Source organism: Pelophylax lessonae, assembly GCF_965119305.1.
Source record: "Pelophylax lessonae genome assembly, chromosome: 12".
In the NCBI taxonomy this organism is placed as follows: Eukaryota; Metazoa; Chordata; class Amphibia; order Anura; family Ranidae; genus Pelophylax; species Pelophylax lessonae.
In genome coordinates this window covers 189,912,743-189,933,344 of record NC_138779.1, presented here as the reverse complement: position 1 = coordinate 189,933,344, position 20,602 = coordinate 189,912,743, and the positions used below count along the sequence as shown (strand labels likewise).

The 20,602-nt window shown below is 42.4% G+C and overlaps 2 protein-coding genes across 2 annotated transcripts in view; both read right to left on the bottom strand.

Moving 5' to 3' along the window:
• Positions 1-12,151: 12,151 nt before the first annotated feature.
• LOC309568024 (cold-inducible RNA-binding protein B-like) lies at positions 12,152-12,897 on the bottom strand. The gene has a single exon (XM_082273598.1). It carries the CDS (start codon positions 12,854-12,856, stop codon positions 12,350-12,352), a length of 507 nt encoding a protein of 168 aa, XP_082129724.1. The 5' UTR covers positions 12,857-12,897; the 3' UTR covers positions 12,152-12,349.
• A 2,930-nt stretch (positions 12,898-15,827) lies between these two features.
• LOC309568029 (cell adhesion molecule CEACAM1-like) overlaps positions 15,828-20,602 on the bottom strand; it is a 70,615-nt gene continuing 65,840 nt past the window's right edge. The window contains exons 9-10 of the mRNA XM_082273603.1: positions 16,460-16,833; positions 15,828-15,892 (exon numbers count right to left, since the gene is read on the bottom strand). The gene's annotated coding sequence lies outside the window, so the exon portion shown is untranslated. The remainder of the gene's footprint in view (positions 15,893-16,459; positions 16,834-20,602) is intronic.

Genomic DNA, 20,602 nt, shown 5'->3' with positions numbered 1-20,602 from the left:
GTCAAGTTTTCTTGATTTTCTATGTGTGCTGATCTCCTGAGACTATGACTTATTATGGGTTTTTTTATCTATGTCGTTTACTTATTAACCTACTTAATGGAGTTTATTGTTATCTCTGAAAATTTTTTTTTTTTTTTACGTAGGATGGATATTTAACCTATATGAGTGATATAACAATGTGTTCCTTGCTGATGTTTCCACATTTTTGAGGAAATTAAGATATTTTTGGCAAAATAGCCAATCTGTCCAAGGGTGACAACACTCACTAACTGTACCCTATCTATGGAGAAGCAGTGTTGCCACCTTTGGAAGTATGTTAGGACTATGGGGCATCTCTTGCTCTTCTTATCTTTAAAACATAATGAGTAGTTGTTATAAAGTCCACAGAGATACCTGGGAACAATGCTAACTGATAACATTTTTTAAAGGTAGAGAACACAGCAAGTTACACACTCACTGGCTTCAGCAGGTTTAGCAGATAGATAGCTCCCATCTGTCCCTGATTTTAAAGGGAATGTCCCTGATTTGGAACAATGCCCTCTGTCCCTCTTTCTTCCTCATTTGTCCCTCATTTTGGTCTAATCTATAGAGATGTAAATAAAATGCACTATTTATCTTTCAAAAAGTGTTTTACAGTGCTAAATCTTTCATCCAGTTTCTAAATTACTGCCTTTGTAAATTCCAAAAAAAGCCAGTATAAAGGAATGGTAGTGGTAAAAAAGAACTTGTGAGTTTAACCAATCATTTATTTTGTACAATTCTCCTTTAAGGGGGCGTGGCAGGGGGTGGGTTCTATGCCTTCATACTTTTGCTAATAGGTGTCCCTCATTCCCATCTCAGCAAGCTGGGAGGTATGCAGATATAATAAAATATTTTCAATGCTGTATTTGACAGACCTAATGGAGGCAAATAAGAAAAGTTTCTTGTTACAACTTGCAAACATTTTAACCTCCTCCCATTGGGGTAACGCCAGAGCAGGTGGGTCTTGAAGAGGAGCTCCACCCCAAAGGAAAGTCTCGCTTTAAGGCCTTGTGACGGTACTGATCATCACTGGTAATGAAAGACAGTAAAACTCATAGCAGATGCTAATATCATCAGCTCAACCACCTGTCTTCCACACCTCATTGAATCTGCTGATATTCTCACCTGTTATCTACTGGGGGTTCTGTGTTTACACTTCTGATAATGTGTATTGTACTTCAATGTCAGAGATGGACAGTCTGTCACTGGTGGTCTCTTTCTATTGTCTGTGTATTGAGGTGTGATGTGTATTCTGTTAAACCTGTCTGTCCCATTGTTAATTGTTAATGAACTCACATATTGTTTCTGTCCAGATGGCTAGATAATTAGTTCAGGTTAATTCTATTTCTGTTTACAATTCCATCTGCATATGATAATGTAATCAGACAACCCCGGACCTGTGTGTGGTAATCTGATCAGGAGGGGGATGTCCACGCTGTATATAAACTGTGCGAGTTGGTCAATAAAGGAGAAGGTTCCAAAACTTGTACAAGCTAAGTTGTTGGCTAGCTTTGTATGGGGTCAGCTAGGATATTTGATATCTATGTTCAAGACTGGAAGGAAGCCCACAAACACAATGTGGGTCGCAGTTCCATTACAGGCCTCCTCCCCGGCTCCTCTTTGTGAAACTGAGCTTTTGGGAGGAGGGGAGGGGAGGAGGGGAGGAGGGGAGGGGAGGGGGAGGGGGGTCAGGTACCTGATTTTGACAGGTATCCGCTCCCACTTTCGTTCTGGTCGCCTTAGTCAATCGGAGGCAGAATTTCTTCTTCCTGAAATCTTCTGGGACACATGACAGGTCCCAGAAGACTTCAGGACCAGTCACCGCTCGCGCATGCACAGTGGGCACCCGGATGTGAAGTCGGCAACCTGTCACAGCTGGATGCCCATAATGAAGATGCAGTTCAGTCGAGGGAGGAGACAGAGAGAAAACAGCTGGGGTGAGTACCCTGCCACAGATCGTGGGACATGTGAGTGGCTATTTATTAAAAGTCAGCAGCTACACTTTTTGTAGCTGCTGTCTTTTAATAAACCCAAAAATTACTGGAACTCCACTTTTTTGCCCAGCCGTTACACGTATGCATCAATGCAGCTCCAAGGCTCTGTGCTGCGTGTTCCCAGTTTACTAAACAAACTCTCACCCACAGCTTCCACCTCCCGGGTTCTTTTTGTGGCTGGGAAGACGTCCTGTTGGTCTTTTCATCTTTGCAACCAATGTATGCCTAGCTACCATAATGATCTATTGGCTTAAAAACTTTTCAGTTCATTAACTCAGAAAGATCTAACTTCACTCTAGAACACTGGCTACATGCTTGCTTTGGTATTGACTTAGAAACTATAGAAGGCCCTGGATCAGTAAAATAGCCAGGAGAGCTAGAAATTTCAGAATGAGATCACTGATAGCAGCCTATCAGCACAGGTTTTCTTTGTCTAAAAAGAGATGCAATCGCAGCTATCTAATACCAGATAAAGAAAGGCAGGGCAGATGAAAAGTACGTCAGAATTACAAAACAACATTTCACCACTCATGATACATGTAGCAGCAATGCCATACTGTCAGCAATAACTCATATAACTGCTGCTTATCTTTAGAGGGTATTATAAAAGTCACTCAGTGCTTTTGAAGTTAAAGTGGTTATAAAGCCTTAAGGTTTTTCACCTTAATGTATTCTATGCATTAAGGGGAAAAACCTTCTGTGCTGTAGACCCCCCCCCCCTTTTTCTTACATTAGCCTGATCCAATCCAGCCATGTGCACGAGAGCACGAGCTCCAGCCGCTGTCTCTCTCCTCACTGAACAGATTGATAGCAGCAGGAGCCATTGGCTCCCAGTGCTGTCAACCAAATCCTGGGACACGGGAGCTGGCCGGGGGGGAAGGGGTGAGTCCCGCTGTCTGTGTCAATAGGCCTAGCAGCGGGACTCCTGTACAGGTGGTCCCAGGGAAAGGGGCTTTCCGGGGGGGCACCCGATGAAGAAGGACTTGGACCTCCAGTGGGGGACCCCAGAAGAAGAGGATCAGGGGCTGCTCTGTGTAAAACAATTGCACAGAGCAGGTTAGTATAAGCATGTTTGTTATTTTTATAAAAAAAAACGAAGGTTTACAGCCACTTAAAGTGTATGTAAACATACATATACCATTAGTCCCTCTTCCTTAGCCCCCAATCCTAATCCCCTCCCTTTTTTTTTCCCTTGGCCCTTTTTACCAATTTTTTATGCTACTAATTCTTTCTATCTCTCCCTATCTCACTTTTCTTTGTTTCTGTTTCTTTACCTCTAAGTGTTGTTGGCCATGTTCTGGCCTTATCTTTTCTAAGGCTCCATTCACACCAATGCGTTTTTTCATGCTAGACATTTTGTAACATGGGTTCCTATGGAACATGTTCACATCAATGCATTTTTTTTTTTTTAACACAAAAAGGTGCTTTATTGAAATAATTAAAACAAGGCACAGAAAACATCAACAACAGTTGTAAACGTACATAGTGCAATACAAAGTGATTTTAGGTAATACCTGAGACATAGAAATATATTATATAGGAAATCCCCGGAAGTCAAATGCCGAAGAGGGGCAAAAAGTTCACAGTCAAATATCTTATTACGTTACAACAGACATTGGAGTCAAAGGATAATGTCTAGTCAAAATTCGATGTAAACTATTAGATATTACATATAACAATCACAATACTGCAAGGTGGCTTCGACTCCTTGACGGGGAAGAGGATAGAAGAGAGCCCGTCAAGGAGGCGAAGCAGGGGGATGGAGGAAAGAAGGAAGGAAGAAGAAACAGTTGAACGAACAAATGAAAGGGCAGGGGATAAGTGGGGGGGATGGGGGGGGGGTAGGTGGTTGAGGATAATGGGGGAGCGGAAAATGATCTGAAAATTCCCATATCAAACCTAAGAGCTCAGGGGCATAGGTCGTGTTTGTGCTGTCTAGAGGGTGATAGAAAGGGATAATGTCTTGAAGGGAATACGTCACATGGTAGATTTCAGTGCGAGGTATTCTTGAGAGGTTGTAAATAGTGACCAATTAGCCCACAGTTTGTGAAATGGTTCATTCCTCTCAGTTTTCATGGCCACAGTCCTTTCCATTTCATACAACTGATCAAGTTTTGTGATCCAATCTCTGAGGGGGGGAGCAGTCGAGGAATTCCACTGTAAGGGAGTTAGGCTCTTAGCAATGTTCAACATGTGTCTTACCAAGGAAGACTTGTATTTCTTGTAGGAGAATGCATTAATGTGGAGCAGAAACGTGGGAGCATCGTGATCTAGATCAAGCCCTGTTATATGCTTAATCCAGTGGGAGATTGACTTCCAAAAAGGTTTAATTTTAGGGCAAGACCACCAGATATGTAGAAAACTCCCCTGGTCTGCATTGCATCTCCAGCATCTGTCAGATACACTAGGGTACCATTTTTTAAGGGTCACCGGAGTTCTATACCATTGCGTTCTAACTTTGAACGCGTTCTCTTGTAGTTTAGTGCTAATAGAGCATTTGTACGAGAAAACACATAACCTCCTCCATTGAGTATCAGTAATTTTTTTTTACCAAGAGCCCTTTCCCAACTGCACTTGTAGGAATCAGATGTATTTCCATTAGTAGCATTCAGCCATTTGTAGGCCATGGAGGTAACTCTCCTTAGAGGAATTTGGAGCAAGCAGTATCTTTCAAATTCAGTTGGTTCTCTATACAGGAGGGCCCTGTTTTTGTGGTTTTTTAATTCCAGTACGTCAGTGGATGTCCAGGGGAGCATTTAGATTTTAATGTCTCAAAGCTTAGAATTTTCCCGTTGCAAAAGCATTTGGCAGCTATTAAGGGTAACATTTTCCCATTTGCCCATCTGATCAGAGAATTATTCTGTAACCCTGGTAGAAAGTCCGGGTTGTTATATAGACATGTAAGAGGGCCTGGGTAAGAAGAGAGGTTGTATTTTATCATGTCTTTGCGAAAAATGTTGAGTGTGGTGCTTATCAGTGGGTGTGCTTTGATCTCCTTTGGGTAAGTCAAATGATTGGACCTTAGTAAATGCTGTGTATGGAACTGGGTCCAGTGTTTTTCAATATTAACCCAATCTTTGGTCTTATCGTGGCAATGCCAATCGATAATCCTTGTAAGGTGAGTGGCCATATAATACTTAAAGAAATTGGGTATACCCATCCCTCCATCTTCTCTATTGCGTTGTAGGTATCAAAAATTAATTCTTGGATGTTTGTTTGCCCAGATGAATTTTCTTTGAATGTTAGTGAGTCTCCGGAAGAAGGAATTTGGCAAATGGATTGGGAGAGCATGAAAAAGATAAAGCAATCTAGGCAGGACCGCCATTTTGACGATAGCTGCTCTCCCTCCACCTCCTGAGATCTTCAGTTAAATTTTTTAATAGAGGAGTGAAATTGCCTTCAAACAGATCCACTGGGTTGGGGTAAGTTTGATCCCTAGATATTTCAGTGAATGCCGTTCCCACTTATATGGGCAATTGGCTTTGGTGAGAGCTATCATGTGAGAGGGGAGGGTCAGGTTCATTGCTTCTGATTTGGAGTTATTGACCTTGAAGTTAGATAAGTATCTAAAATGATTGAATTGTAAATTGAGGTTGGGGATAGATATGTGTGGTTGTGCGATAAAAAAGAGTAGGTCGTCTGCATAGGCAGCTACTTTGAATTCTTTTTGTGAGATCTTAATTCCTTGAATGGACGTGTCTTGGTTGATGGAGCGTATAAGAGGTTCAAGGGATAAAATGAAGAGGAGAGGGGATAGAGGACAGCCCTGCCTCGTGCCATTTTGCAACTCTAGCGGATCAGAGAAGACCCCATTTACTTTTACCTTGGCCCTAGGAGATGAGTAGAGGGCTCTGATCCAAGCCATCACATTGGTACCGAAGCCCACAAGCTCGCATGCTGCAAAAAGGTAGTCCCATGCAACTCGGTCGAAGGCCTTCTCCGCATCTGTGGACAGGAGAAGGCCCTTGAAACCCGCCTTGCGTGCCCCATGTATCAAGTTGACGGCCTTTATTACATTGTCCCTGGCTTCTCTGCCAGGCATGAAGCCTACCTGGTCAGGTCCAATAATTTTTTCAAGCAGAGGTCTAATTCTGTCCGCCAGAATTTTGGCTAAAAGTTTCAGATCCGTATTGAGTAATGAAATTGGCCTATAATTGGCGCATATGGTTTCATCCTTATCTGGTTTGGGGATCACGGTTATGTGGGCAAGCAGGAACTCATTTGAAGGGGTGTGATTATTCTTAATGGAGTTTAAGGCTTTGGAAAGGGAAGGAGCCAGGGTATCAATGTATATCTTATAATATTGTGAGGTGAAGCCATCGGGGCCTGGGCTCTTCCCCGGTTTCAGTGATTTGACCGCTATTTTAACTTCATCTATGGAGATCTCTTTTTCCAAGACTGTAAGGCTTTCTAGGTCTAATGTTGGTAAACCGCTTCTTATCAGATATTCTTTAATGGCTTGTGTTCTGTGAGTAGTGACATTTGTGGGTTTATTCTGGGTAGGAATATTATATAGCTTGGCATAAAAGTCTCTAAATGTATTTGCTATTTCCCTAGAGTCCTGAAGGAGATGGCCTTGTGTATTTTTAATCCCATATAGGTTATTCGCGTATTGTGACTCTTTGAGGGCCTTGGCTAAGATTTTTCCAGATTTGTCGCCCTGCTCGTAATAGAGAGATTTTTTAAAGAAAAGAATACGTTTTGTGTTGATATCTAGTAATTCACGTAGGTCTTTTCTCGATTGGAGAAGTTCTTCCTCCACCTGTTGCGCTAGCGAATGCTTATGTTTTGTCTCTAGATCTTTGATTTTAGCGATCAATTTAGTCTTGGTATCCTCCTTTTCTTTTTTCCTCTGTGCGCCTATACGGATCAGCTCCCCTCTGCCCACTGCCTTATGGGCTTCCCATATAGTCAGAGCGGAAATCTCATCCGAGGCGTTTTCTGCAAAATAATTCGTCAATACAGATTGAATGTGTTTTTGAGTGGGAATGTCTTGTAGCAGTGATGGGTTAAGTCGCCAGGAGCGATTGCATTTCCGCGCAGAGGAAATCTGCAAGTGTAGAGAAACAGGCGCATGATCCGTGATGGAGATCACACCTATCTCAGATTTTACTGCATCCGCCAGATCTCTTTGAGTGATGAAGATGGAATCTATCCTTGTATATCTCTTGTGTGGAGCGGAGTAGTATGTAAAGTCTTTTGTGGAAGGGTGTAATGTTCTCCATACATCAATTAGTGTAACAGATTGTAGTATGAGTTTGATTTTCTTAAGTATGTTGTACGAAATGCTAGATTTACCCGAGGAGGTGTCATTTAGGGGATTTAAAGGAATGTTGAAGTCCCCACCTAGGACTACACATCCCCTAGCAAAGCTTTTTAGTTCCACAATCATTTGGGAACAAAAAGTTAAATGTGCTCTATTCGGGAAGTACACGTTAGCCAAGGTGATCGGTTTGTCATTCAATGTACCAGATACAAATATGTATCTCCCGTTTGGGTCAGCGAGGTGTTTTTCATATACAAAAGGAGTGTCCTTATGTAGCAGGATAGCCACTCCTTTTGTCTTAGCCAGGTCGTTTGTGGCATAATAAGCCGTGGGATAAAATCTGTTTGTCATTTGTGGGTGATCCGAGCCTTTAAAGTGTGTTTCCTGGAGGAAAACTATCTGTGGTTTACATTTTTTAAGCTCAACTAAAATTTTTTTTCTTTTCTCCGGAGTATTTAGTCCATTAACGTTATGAGAAATTAAGAAAGGGTTCTTACCTAAGTGTGAGTACACCATGATGGTCGGTCTGAAGGTCCCCAACAATTGTAAATCCGCTCCTAGAAGGGTCTAATATAGGGGAATGAATAAAGCTCTGTTTAAAATTGGGTTAGGTTAGGAAGGAGGTGAGTCAAGGGGAAGGAAGTGACACACAAGGTAAGGAAAAAAAGAAAGAAAGATATAGAGAGAGAGAAAGACTCGAGGTGGTGCGATGTCGATCTGGACCCAAATGGAGGTCTTGTCGAGATAACTAGTATGTAGGATACAGTAAAACAATATATCAATGAAAAAATCGGTAAATATCCTGGTGAAGTCGTGAAAGGCGGACCAAGAGGCAGCCTATAATCAAATAAACCGAAAAAACACTCAGTAACCGAGCAGAGAGTGATCCGTGTCTCCGTAGTAATAAGCAAAAGGAGATAATGGTTGTCTATGCAAAAATATGACCCAACGGCAGCTCCATATCATTTTTAGTCTATAACTTAGAGTATTCGAACTAGTTGAACTTATGATAATTAAGAAACAAGGAAATCATTTAGAGCACCTTTACTATGTCTCCGGATGTGTCAGCTCAGGAGCCAAGTAAAATGCAAATTAACTGAATATAACATGCATCGTTTACATAATAATCTGCAATCTCGTATTCGATGTCAGGGAAAAAGGACATGGGGAGCCAGTGTTCACCTCCATGGCATAGAGCAGGATCTGGGCCTTAGTCCAAGGACCTCCCACTCAGGGCTCTAGGTTAAGAAGAGGCTAAGGAGAAAAATTCTTATGTATCTGTAAGAAAAGTGGCTCAATGTGTCCTCTGGAATACAGCATTATAGTCAGTTTTAAGATCAGAATTATTCGTAAACTTTACTTTCCCCAGCAGTACATATGGTGGAAACACATCCGTGTTTTTGTAGGGATTTCGTCGATCGTTACATCTGTCCGCCTGGAAAGAGGTCTCCTTGGCTAGGGAGTTGTACTTACGATCGTATCCGTGCATGGTTGTAGTCCTGAGAGAGGGTAGAAGCAGAAGGTATAAACAAAAAGGTGTAAAACTGCAATTTATCCATTGTTCGAATAGCTGAACAGGTTCTGAAGGCTGTTAAGAATTTGCTGCCATCTAGTCGCTAAATCGAGAAATGTAGCAACCATAAGTGAAAGAATATTCTCGGATTTCTGAAAATAAAAAGAACAGTCAAATCAGACATGGGCGGTCTGCAATAGTTTTTAGTAAAATCCATTAGTGGACAACAGTGTAACTTTATGAAAAGGGTGAGAGATCCAGAAAACATATTCCTCCAAGGGGAGAAAATACTTTAAGGGCGGTCTCTGGATTTAGAGGTTTTAGGCGTTTTTGGGGAAGCCCCAAATAAAGAGATCAATTCGCGCTTCTTCTGGTGTTTCCCACGTGTGTTATGTGGTGAGCGGAGTGGCGAAAACTCATTACCCTCATGAGGGGGACCTTGTGAGTGAGGTAGCAGGAACTCGGCGTGCCAGTCAGGCAATTCCACTTCTCTCAGTTTCAAATTAGAGCAAAAGTCAGAGAGGTCAGCAGGCGTGTTGTCTACCCCCGTGTGTGACTTGCAAGGCAAAGTGGAATTTTCACCTGTACTGTAAATCATTTTGTCTGAGAGCCTCCAGCAGGGGTCTGAGCGCCCTTCTATTCTTCAATGTAATAGGAGAGAGGTCTTGAAATAATTGTATATTGTGTTCATTAAACAGGATATGTTCGTTTTGCCTTGCTTTCAGTAAAATTTCCTCCTTCAATGGGTGGCTAGAGAGGCAACATATTATATCCCTGGGTGGGGCATCATCGGGTGCCTTGGGACGAAGAGCCTTATGTGCCCTCTCAAAGTCAATGGGGGATTCCTCAGGTCTTTCCAACAGACTGTTAAAGATGGACCTTAGAGCTGGCTTAATCTGCTCTCTATCCACTGATTCAGGTACCCCTCTGATACGGACATTATTCCTACGACCCCTGTTATCAAGATCCTCAATCTGCCTATTCATGGCTATGAGGTGTGAGGAATGTAATAAGGAGACATCTAACTTTTTAATAGCTCTGTCCCTGCTCCTTCCCGCCTTCTCCACAGCAGACATCTGGTCTGAGAGTCTGGTTATTTCTGCCTTTAGATCAATAATTGCAGCTGCAAATGATTTTTTTACATCAGCAGCAATTGCAGTCATGCCTTTAAATGTGAGAGGTGGATCAGGGATTTCAGGGTCGCCTACCGTGTCCTCGGTATCCGCCACCGAATCAGTTTCGTATTCTCTCTCTTCATCATGAGATGCAGCCCGCGCCATCTTGTGTCCCTGAGAGCTCTTTCTGCCTGAGCTCTGGGAGATGAAGAAATCGGGGATGTGTTTCGCCGAGCCGCTGGTTCTGGATCTGGGAGTCTTGGTACTGTGTCCAGGTTTAGTAATTCTGCCCATATTTTAGTGCTGTGAAGTCCGATGAGGCAAAGGAGACCGGATCGCTCTCAGAGCTCCTCGATCAAGCGGCCATCTCCTGTGCACGCCAAGCCACGCCCCCATCAATGCATTTTTGTGCCTCTGTGTTTTTGTAAAGGGTCAGGGACTTTTAAAATGCAAAACGGTGCTTTTTTACTTCAAAAGACTTCAATGGAGAAGCTACAGAAAAGCATGTAGTGCATTTTTACCGCGATTTTCGTTTTGTGTTATTAAATCTGCCCAACAATACATTTTTCCTGAAAAAGCATAAAAACACAAATCATGGTAAAAAAAAAACATTGCGGTAAAAAAAAAAAACGTGGAAAGCACAGCAAAAAGCACTACAGAAATGCTCAAAAGCAATATGCATAGGTGTGAATTGAGCTTTACCTTTATTATTCCACAGCATTACGTCAACAGTTATACTAATTAGGGCCCCTTTCACATGGGCTTTTCGATTAGGTCCGCCTGTCAGTTTTTCAGGTGGACCTGATCGGATGCTCTATTCACCCCTATGGGGCAGCGGATGTCAGCAGTGACATGTGCGTTGATATTCGCCACTATCCGATTGGATCCTGTCTGTGAAATCCAGACAGATGATAACCCTATTTTCTATTTCCCTGGTGGATCAGATGGGACAGGCGGTCCGTTTTCATCAAATGTCACCATAGAATCTCAGCACAGTAAGCAGAGAAGGACCTGTCATCCACCTGCTCAGCGAGGATTGGCAAATCGATCCCCGGCTCAGCAAAGCGAAGTCCGCCGGGTGGAACGCCCGTGTGAAAGGACCCTAACTGGATATGCCTGTTAAGAACATTTCTAGTATTTCTTTGGATGTATGTGTTTATATTAAGGAACTATATCAGTTGTACCTAAGCATTTGTATTTCTTGCTTTTCTTTCACATGCCCACATTTACTTTGTGTCCCAAATAAAAAAAATGAAAAACTAAATTTACAGCATTATTTGTTTCAAAAACAAACAAGGAGAGGTATGGGGCATGGGTCGGGATTTTAAAGGTACCGTCAATGACCAATAATCGATATATATTATAGAGAAAACCAGTGTGATTTTTTTTATATAATCTATGGCAGGCGCCGTGGGTCGCCTGCCATAGATTAGCACAGGACCCGTTCTAATAGGAGCGACACAAGTCGCTCTGACTTAGAAAAAGGGTCCTGTACTACTTTGGGGCGACCTGGAGCGACCTGCATTGACTTCAATGATATGAAGTCCGTGCATGTCGCTCCGAGGCCGCGGTGCGCGCTGTGCACCGCGACTTCACAGGTCGACCCGGCAAGTCGGATCGCCTCAGTGTGAACTGGCTCTTAACATACAAAGACATTAAGGACATATAACAGACCAATAAAAAGGCAAGTCAACAGGGTTGTAACCTCATACATTGTTTGATTGTAATAAACCATAGGGAAGTACCAGAAAACCAAGATGACCTTTTTCTTTCAGACTGTCTTTTAATAGGCTTCGTGAAGCCAAAAAGAAAGTAAATACAATTCTGTAACCACTCAGTACAGTATTCAAATTAACTATTTTTATAAAAAAGGACAATACAAACAAACATTTTAAAACTTCTTGTGACAGATCCATTTGTTCACTTTATTTATATCAAGGTGGTACAGCTTTTTGCAGTGCACCCAAGCTCTGCACTACCTCACCACACAAAATAGTATTTTCAAAATAATAAGAGCTTAAAATAATCTCAGTTTCAATCCTATGACTATTTACATAACAGCAAGAGATCTAGTAAGACCACGCTCTAGTAGGAGGCATACCCATTTAGAGGGATGCAAATGCAGAAGCATCACTCCCATTTGCCAAGCCAAGCCATTTTCCCGCAGCATGAATCTGCTCATTTACAAACAAGAGCTTCACATATCTGCAGCCTCAACAGAAGAACAGCAGTATGAAAAAACAAAAGTAAACGCAAGCGTGCCCCAAGGATAACACCCTCTGAACAGCTGTTCACATTCTACCAGTGAGGCTGTCAAGATTAAGTTTATATAAAAAAAGTGAACACAAGTTGACATACTAAACATTATTGATTCAGCGAAGCTCCAAAAATCTTTATAAATACAGCCAATGGAAGGACGATCTTGAGTCAGGAAGGTATTTTACTCGTTGTGTGAGGCATAGCTGTCATAACCGTCTCTGTAGGAGCTTCCGCCTGAGCGATCACCATAACTTTGACTTCTGCCACTGCTGTAATAATCCCGGGATCCACCACCATAGCCTCCACTTCTGCTGTTATGGCTGCTTCCATATCCTCCACCACCACCATGGCCTCCTCTACCTCCACGGAAGAACCCTCTTCCTCCTCCAGATGAGCCACCTCTGTAGCCTCCTCTCCTGTCGCCGGAAGACTTTCCAGCCTGATCAACTCGAATCTGACGTCCATCCACAGACTTCCCATTCATCCCCTCCATGGCATCTTTTGCATCTTCAGCATTTTCAAACATGACAAAACCAAAGCCACGCGATCTCTTGGTCTCCCGATCCTTCACCACAACCACTTCAGCTATGTGTCCGTATTTATATTTACCGAACACATCTTCCAGACTCTGCTCATTGGTATCAAAGCTCAGACCTCCAACAAAAAGCTTTCCATCGTCAGACGACATGATGAGTTCATATATATGTACGGAGTACAAGCCAAACAGAAACCAGGAATGCAGAGTCCAAGATGACCTTTTTATTGGACTGTTATATGCCACTCCCCAAGCCACTCGCACGTGTCCACAAAAACGCACCCGTCACGGTGGTGGGCACTCTCCGGGTGACTCGAATGGTAACAAACGCGCACAACCCTCATGAACAGGTTCTGCAATCGGTGCCGGTGATTTGACACCGGCACTACAGAAAATTCTTACACATAGCACTTCTTCTCAACCACTTAAAACATCTAATGCACTAAATGAAGATGTTTTACCTGTGTTACCCACAGGTAACACAGGTAACACCAGTAGTCAAGAGCAAGAAACAAGGCAATCTCAAAGCCTATGTAACACAAACCCCACATCACTAACACCTCCAGAAGATAACACACTAAATATAATCAATCTTTAAAATGCTTTAAATCAAGACCAGATCTCTGTACTACAGTTGGGCTTAGGATTTTGCCCTACACAAAAAATTGATGTCTTTAACACCATTAAGGACATCTATTTATTCGCCCGTAATCTAACGTTTAAATTTCCTGATCCCCCGAGAGGCAATCAGATATTCCCTGGATCGACTTTACTTCTAAATGTTAGTACCCACTTATATTATGTACACCTAGGAAAGAATCCTAGGAAAGACTGTAGACTGGATGCAATCCATCGCAGTGATCTGCATGTAATTGCAAATAACGAAACTATTACATTGCCTATAATGGTCTGCAACAGTACTGCAGGTTTACATCAGGTGTTACAGGTGTGGTGAACCGCAAGTTGATATTCTAGACTTTAATGCCATACACTGATTTACATTATCTAATGACAATGATCTGCAATTCACATCAAAGAAATGACACCTGAAGAATGTAAACTATTTTCTGAACAAATTGCACAGGATTGGTCCTGCCTGGCAGTGTGTAATGACATCTAAAAATAAATCAGCTTTGCTCCCAACATTATCTTCTGGGCGACTGCAAATAGCATGCTTAGTTATCTTAAAGGTAAAATTAACTATTGTAGAGGTAAAATGAACCCAAAACCATCATGTTTGCCTCATTGACGGTTCGAAGAGTAAATGGATTATGTAAACCAGGGTCCCCCAAACATTTTAAACAAAAGTGTCACTTCAGTTCACTGTGTTTAGACTGTTGGAAGGATAAAAGGTGGCTATTCGTAATTCGGTGAAAAAATACCCCAGGTCCAGTGGAGAGTAGGAAAAAATGCCCCAGCATTGATGGTCAGTTGGGGAAAAAAAAGCCCCATTACTGGTGTCAGTGGGAGTCAGCACCCCATCATTAATGTAAATTGGAGCAATTGTGCTCCATCGTTTAGGTCAGTGGAAATAATAGTGCCCCATCATTGGTGTCAGTGGGAGGAATAGTGCCCCATCATTGGTGTCAGTGGGAGGAATAGTGCCCCATCATTGGTGTCAGTGGGAGGAATAGTGCCTCATCATTGGTGTCAGTGGGAGGAATAGTCCCCCATCATTGGTGTCAGTGGGAGGAATTGTGCCCCATCATTGGTGTCATTGGGAGGAATTGTGCCCCATTATTGGTGGAAATCTGCAGGCTTTTCTGGCACGCAGGGCCTTCTCATTGCTAAGATTAATAAAGGGCAAAAATGAGGTGTATCTGACTCGAGGATGATAATTTGAGGACCATTTGTCTATGCCACACTATAGCATGTATCTTATACATTTAAAGGAAACTTGTTCTGAGAGAATTATGCAGGAAGATTTTGATAACCACCTTCTGAGTATGCTAGATGCCTCACTGTCATGATGACCCTTTGACTTTGACTTCCTTTTGGAACAAGCATGCAACAAATAAAATCAGAGGAGTACTTTGGATTTGCTTACTTGTTCTACGTAAGTAACTCAGAAGGTGATGACATTGTTGAAAATTATTGGCATGACTGACCATTTATAGTAAACTTTACCATTTTTTCCATTTTGGTATATACTGAAGAATTCAACCACCAATTACTCCTAACGACTCTTACTACTATGTATAGATATCTATACTTAAAGCGGAGTTCCGGCCGCAAAATTGTTATCTTAGATTTTGTGGCATCCGCTTCCTTATTGTACCCTGAAAAACAATTGGATATTCCCAAATTTTTTTTTTTTTTTTTACTTACCTTGTTTCAGCAGAAAATATACTCACCTTTCCTTCCACTTTCTCCCTGTGCGGCCGCGGCCCGCGCCGTCACTTTCTGTCCCGCAATGCATCCTGGGAGCTCTTACTGATCACTCCCAGGAGGCAATGGGCAGTGACGTAGGCGGCCGGCCGCTCCTCTCATCGCGTTATTTCCAAACAGAAAATGACGTGATGAGAGGCAGAGCACAGCGCGGACGGTGCCAGCCTATTGCCAGTACTTTCCTTTGTTTGTTGGAGAGAGAGTGGAGTCACAGCCACAGCATAGTACTGGGCATGCGCGAGATTTCGCGCTGCATTGATCGGCCCCCCTCCATCTACAACCAGGAAGCAGGGCATATATGTGCACACTGCGGCTTCGGGTGACCATGTATAAGATGGCGGCGCTCTGCAAACATTTTATAAAGTAAGATTTTAGTATTGCCAATCTATTATTTACATGTATAAAACCAGATTAGCGGATATAAGAAGGGCGGTGGATCACTGTTTGGTATGAGGTGAGGTATTTAAAAAAAAATAAAACGAATCTGTGGCCGGAACTCCGCTTTTAAGTCACTGCATCTGCATACCTATTATGGTCCTACTTTCCTTGCTGTATTTTTTATTTATTTTTTATTTTATGGAGAACTAGGAGTCATAAATCGATTCAACCCACCAAGCTCTACCAACATCTAAAATATCACTAATATATCGACGGATCCTTTAAGACCACTTCAAACAGAATAAAAAGAACAGAAGAACAAAAGAACACACAACACATGGCACTTGGCTTCAAATAGAAAAAAAAATTATAATTTAGGTCTAAAAATATATGCACAATCCCTCCATTCAAATTTTACTCTTTCTTTTTTAAAAAACGTTTTATTGAAAAATAGAAAGAGAACAACAACAACAACAAGTGGCGAGATGGCAAGGCCAGATGATACAAGGTGATACAACATTGCACAACAGAAAGCATCGTACATTGCACACATATCCCGTTGTCAATAAGCAAAAAATAAACACAGTATGCAAAAACAGAACGGGGCGAAGTAAACGATATCAAATCAATGGTGTACAAAAGTAACACGGGCGTGTACCCACATTATATTAACCAAAAAGAGTAAGTGGTATGTATAAGAGGGCTTCCACACGGAGCAGAAGCAATCTTAAGTGGGATATAGAGAGAAACGTGACAAAGAGGGGGGTGGGACGTACCCTGTCCAGACTACCTGTAAGCTTGTGAAAGGGGCGGGGAAGATGCAAAAATATATCTAGATGGGGCACCCCAGGAATGGACACCCCCACGGGAAATAGCTGTGTCCGATTCTGTGGGGCGGCCATCCGGTAGTGTTATCAAGCGAAACCCCATTGGACAAAGGGACAAAGGGAAAGTATGAGATTCCATTGCCATTTTACAATACAATAATACAACAATATAACAATTATCTACAAGTTTTATTTCTCATTGTCACAGATGCCATAAATAAACATAATTAGTGATATTTCACATTGCACATATATATACTTATTTAATAAGGCAGTAAAAAAAAAAGCAAAGTGCAGTGACTTATATCAACCAATCAGGTTTTTAGTAGAAGAATAATGAAAAATAATTTGTTGCTATAAGTACAGCACATTGCTATCATTAAATAAAACTGGTAATGTAATGATAAGCATTATAGTTTGAGAAAGACAACTAGAGATCCGTTTTGTGTCTAGTTCTCCAAGGAGTGCTGGTAACATATTGCACAGAATTCTGTGTAGGCCATAGCTCGGACCAACGATGCTTGTCAGTGCTGACCTCTGAAAAAATAAAGAAAATGTTTGTTTATTACTTTATGATTTACACTTTGCATTGCATTTCTGCATTTTGTTTTTTCTTAGGTCACATCACCTTATAGGAAGGGCATGACAAGGACAATAGCATTCGATGTGTGTATAAGGGATTCATGGGTAGGAGAAGACTCTCTGCAATCCATTAGCTAGTATGTGCTCCCACTGTGGAGACACTTATAAATTAGTAGTGTTAGGACTGCAAGTAATCCAGGGTGCCATGAGGGGGCCTTTCAGCTTACACATGCGTTTGCAAATGTGTGTTAACTAAACCCCTGTTTTTAACCTATATTATTAGACAGGTTGATTTGGTTTGTTAGCAGACTGGTCAGTGAGTATGGTTTACTTAGGGCAGGTTGTTCTCACGCACCTCACCTAAAGTCCAAATCTTTTTTCCTTAATTTCCATCACAGGGATGGAGACGCACAGTTTTACCCGGCTTGTGTCTCATACAAAGTCCCAAAACTGCCCACACTTAACATATAATCAGGGATGGAGATGCGTGCTCCTCAGCCGGTCATTCTTGGTTTCAACCCTGTGGCTATCACTTAGCCATTGGATTGCGTTTACTTGTGATTTTTGTATTATATATTGAAGGCCAGTCATAGATGGGTGCAGGTTGGGGGAGGCTGGGGCTACCTCCATGCCTTCCTGTCCCTCATCTATGCATTAGCTAGCATGTGCTCCCACTGTGGAGACACTCATAAATTAGTAGTGTTAGGACTGCAAGTAATACAGGGTGCAGTGAAGAGGCCTTGAAGCTTACATATGAGTTTGCAAATGTGTGTTAACTAAACCCCTGTTTTTAACCTATATTGTTAGACAGGTTGATTCGGTTTGTTAGCAGACGGGTCGGTTAGTATGGTTTACTTTGGGCAGGTTGTTCTCACGCACCTCATCTAAAGTCCCAATCTTTTTTCCTTAACTACTTTACCCCCACTCAAATTGCTGCTACTGCGGCAATGTGGCTCGTTATCGTCCAGCGATGTAGACCTATGTCGCTTGACTCCTCCCCTTGTGGGCGGCGCGCGCGCGCCGCCAGAGGCTCGCTCCCGCAGTTTTCAGTCACAGTGGGAGTCGGGCCAGGGGAGGAGCGACGGTGATCACCGCCGCTTTTTCCCGATCGTCGGGGAATCGAGTGTGGAGATCCGCCCGCTTGTGTAAACATAGCGGGCGGATCTCCTAAGTGACAGGCAGGTTCAGATTGCAGGGTTCAGCATAGCTGAACTTGCGATCTGTCCCTGTGTCACTCAGTCACCTCCCCCCACACATGTCAGTAAGCACCAGGCATACATTAACCCCTCCCTCTCCAATAAAATTAACCCCTTCCCTGCCAGTGTGATTTTTACAGTAACAGTGCATATTTATAGCACTGATTACTGTAGTAATGTCACTGGTACCCCCAAAAGTGTCAAAAATGTCAGTCAAGGGTCCGATCTGTCCGCCGCAATGTCGCAGTCCCGCAAAAAAAATCGCAGATCGCCGCCATTACTCGTTAAAAAAAAAACACTAAAAATGACAGAAATCTTTCCCTTAGTTAGTAAACGCAATAACTTTTGCGCAAACCAATCAAAATACGCTTATTGCGATTTCTTTTTACCAAAAATATGTAGCAGAAAACAAATTGGCCAAAAATGATAAAAATTTTTGATTTTTACATTTTTTTGGGGGGAATTTCATATAAAAAAATGTGAAAAATATTGTTATTTTTTAAAAAAAATTTCGCTCTTTTTTTGTTTATAGCGCAAAAAGCAAAAATCGCACAGGTGATCAAATACCACCAAAAGAAAGCTCTGTTTGTGGGAAAAAAAGGACATAAATTTCGTTTGGGTACGGGATTGCATGGCCGCGCAATTATCAGTTAAAGTCGCACAGTGCCGAATCGCAAAAAGTAGCCTGGACGTAAGACAGCAAAATCCTCCGGTGGTAAAGTGGTTAATGACTCTATGCAATACTTTCTTATCTGCCTCAGCAATCTTTATTTCTAGCATCATTAAAGAGGAATTCAAGTTATGGATATTTTTACATAGTAAAAATGTACATTGGTCAAGCTTGGACCAAGGTAAGTATGAATGTCCCATATCTGTGGGAAGAGGGAAATCCCAGTAGTAGGCAATGCTACTGCAGTGATCTCCATCAGCTTCTGGATCCCCTGCCAAGTGCCTACCCTGTTGCTTATTGAAAACCGAAGGTAGCTTGCTTGGCACGGGCACCATTTAGAGAACGCTTTGCATTTCTTCAATGGATGCAAAAGGTTCGCTGATTGGTCAAGATGGAGATCGTGATGTCACTGCCCCACCTCTCTGCTTTATCCAATCAGAAAAAGCTTTGCATTCATTGAGAAAATGCAAATCATCCTCTGAATGTCGCCTGTACCAAATGAGTACCCTCTTGTGATTAGAATTCAGCAGGTCAGCTGCTCAGCATGGGACCTGGAAGGCAGTGTAGTAGACACCCATACAGTTATTTCAGCTTCCAGGGGGATCAGCCAGGTATGGTTTATGCATAGTTACTTTGGTCCAAGCTGGACTAACCTAATTATGTAAAAATATCTATTCCTGGAATTTTTATTTAAAATGTATCTCTAGTCATATCCTTTTTTAGCTATGTTAGGAAATGCTTATGTTTTGGATGGAGTGTGGAAGGGGTGGAACCTCTGTCAGATATTAATGCTGTCTGTGTCCCCATTGAGTAACCCTCTATATTGGCTGCGGTGAAAATGATTCCTGTACAGAAAGGTGTGGGACTCGGGAGATGGAAAATGTTGGAGTTTTCACAGGAAAAGGAGTGAAGTTGAAATGGCTTAATCTTCTAATTGTTTTATCTACTTTGGTGACAGTGTGGCTATTGAGGAATATATACCGCTCAAAAAATGAAAGGAACACTTTAAAAACATATCACATCTCAATGGGGAAAAATATCATGCTGGATATCTATACTGATATGGACTGGGTAATGTGTTAGGAACGAAAGGATGCCACATCATTTGATGGAAATAAAAATGATCAAACAATAGAGAGCTGAATGCAAAGACACCCCGAAAATCAAAGTGAAAAAATTATGCAGCAGGCTAGTCCATTTTGCTGAAATTTAATTGCAGCAACCTAAAATGGTACTCAGTAGTTTGTATGACCCCCAAGTGCTTGTATGCATGCCTGACAATGTCGGGGCATGCTCCTAATGAGACAACGGATGGTGTCCTTTGGTATTTGCTCCCAGATCTGGACCAGGGCATCGCTGAGCTCCCAAACAGACTGAGGTGCCACCTGGTGGTGTCGGATGGACTGAAACATAATGTCCCAGAGGTGTTCTTTTGGATTTAGGGCATGCGAGGATGGGGCCATTCAATGGTATGAAATCCTTCATCCTCCAGGAACTGGCTGCATACTCTTGCCACATAAGGCAAGGCATTATTGTGCACCAGGAGGAACACAGGACCTACTGAACCAGCATAGGGTCTGACAATGGGTTCAGGGATTTCATCCAGATACCTAATGGCAACCAGAGTGCCATTGTCTAGCCTGTAGAGGTCTGTGTGTCCCTCCATGGATATGCCTCCCCAGATCATCACTGACCCACCACCAAACCGGTCATGCTGAACCATGTTACAGGCAGCATAATATTTTCCATGGTTTCTCCAGACCCTCTCACATCTGTCACATGTGCTCAGGGTGCTCTCATCTGGGAAAAGCACAGGGACCCCAGTGGCAGACCTGCCAATTCTGGTGTTCAATGGCAA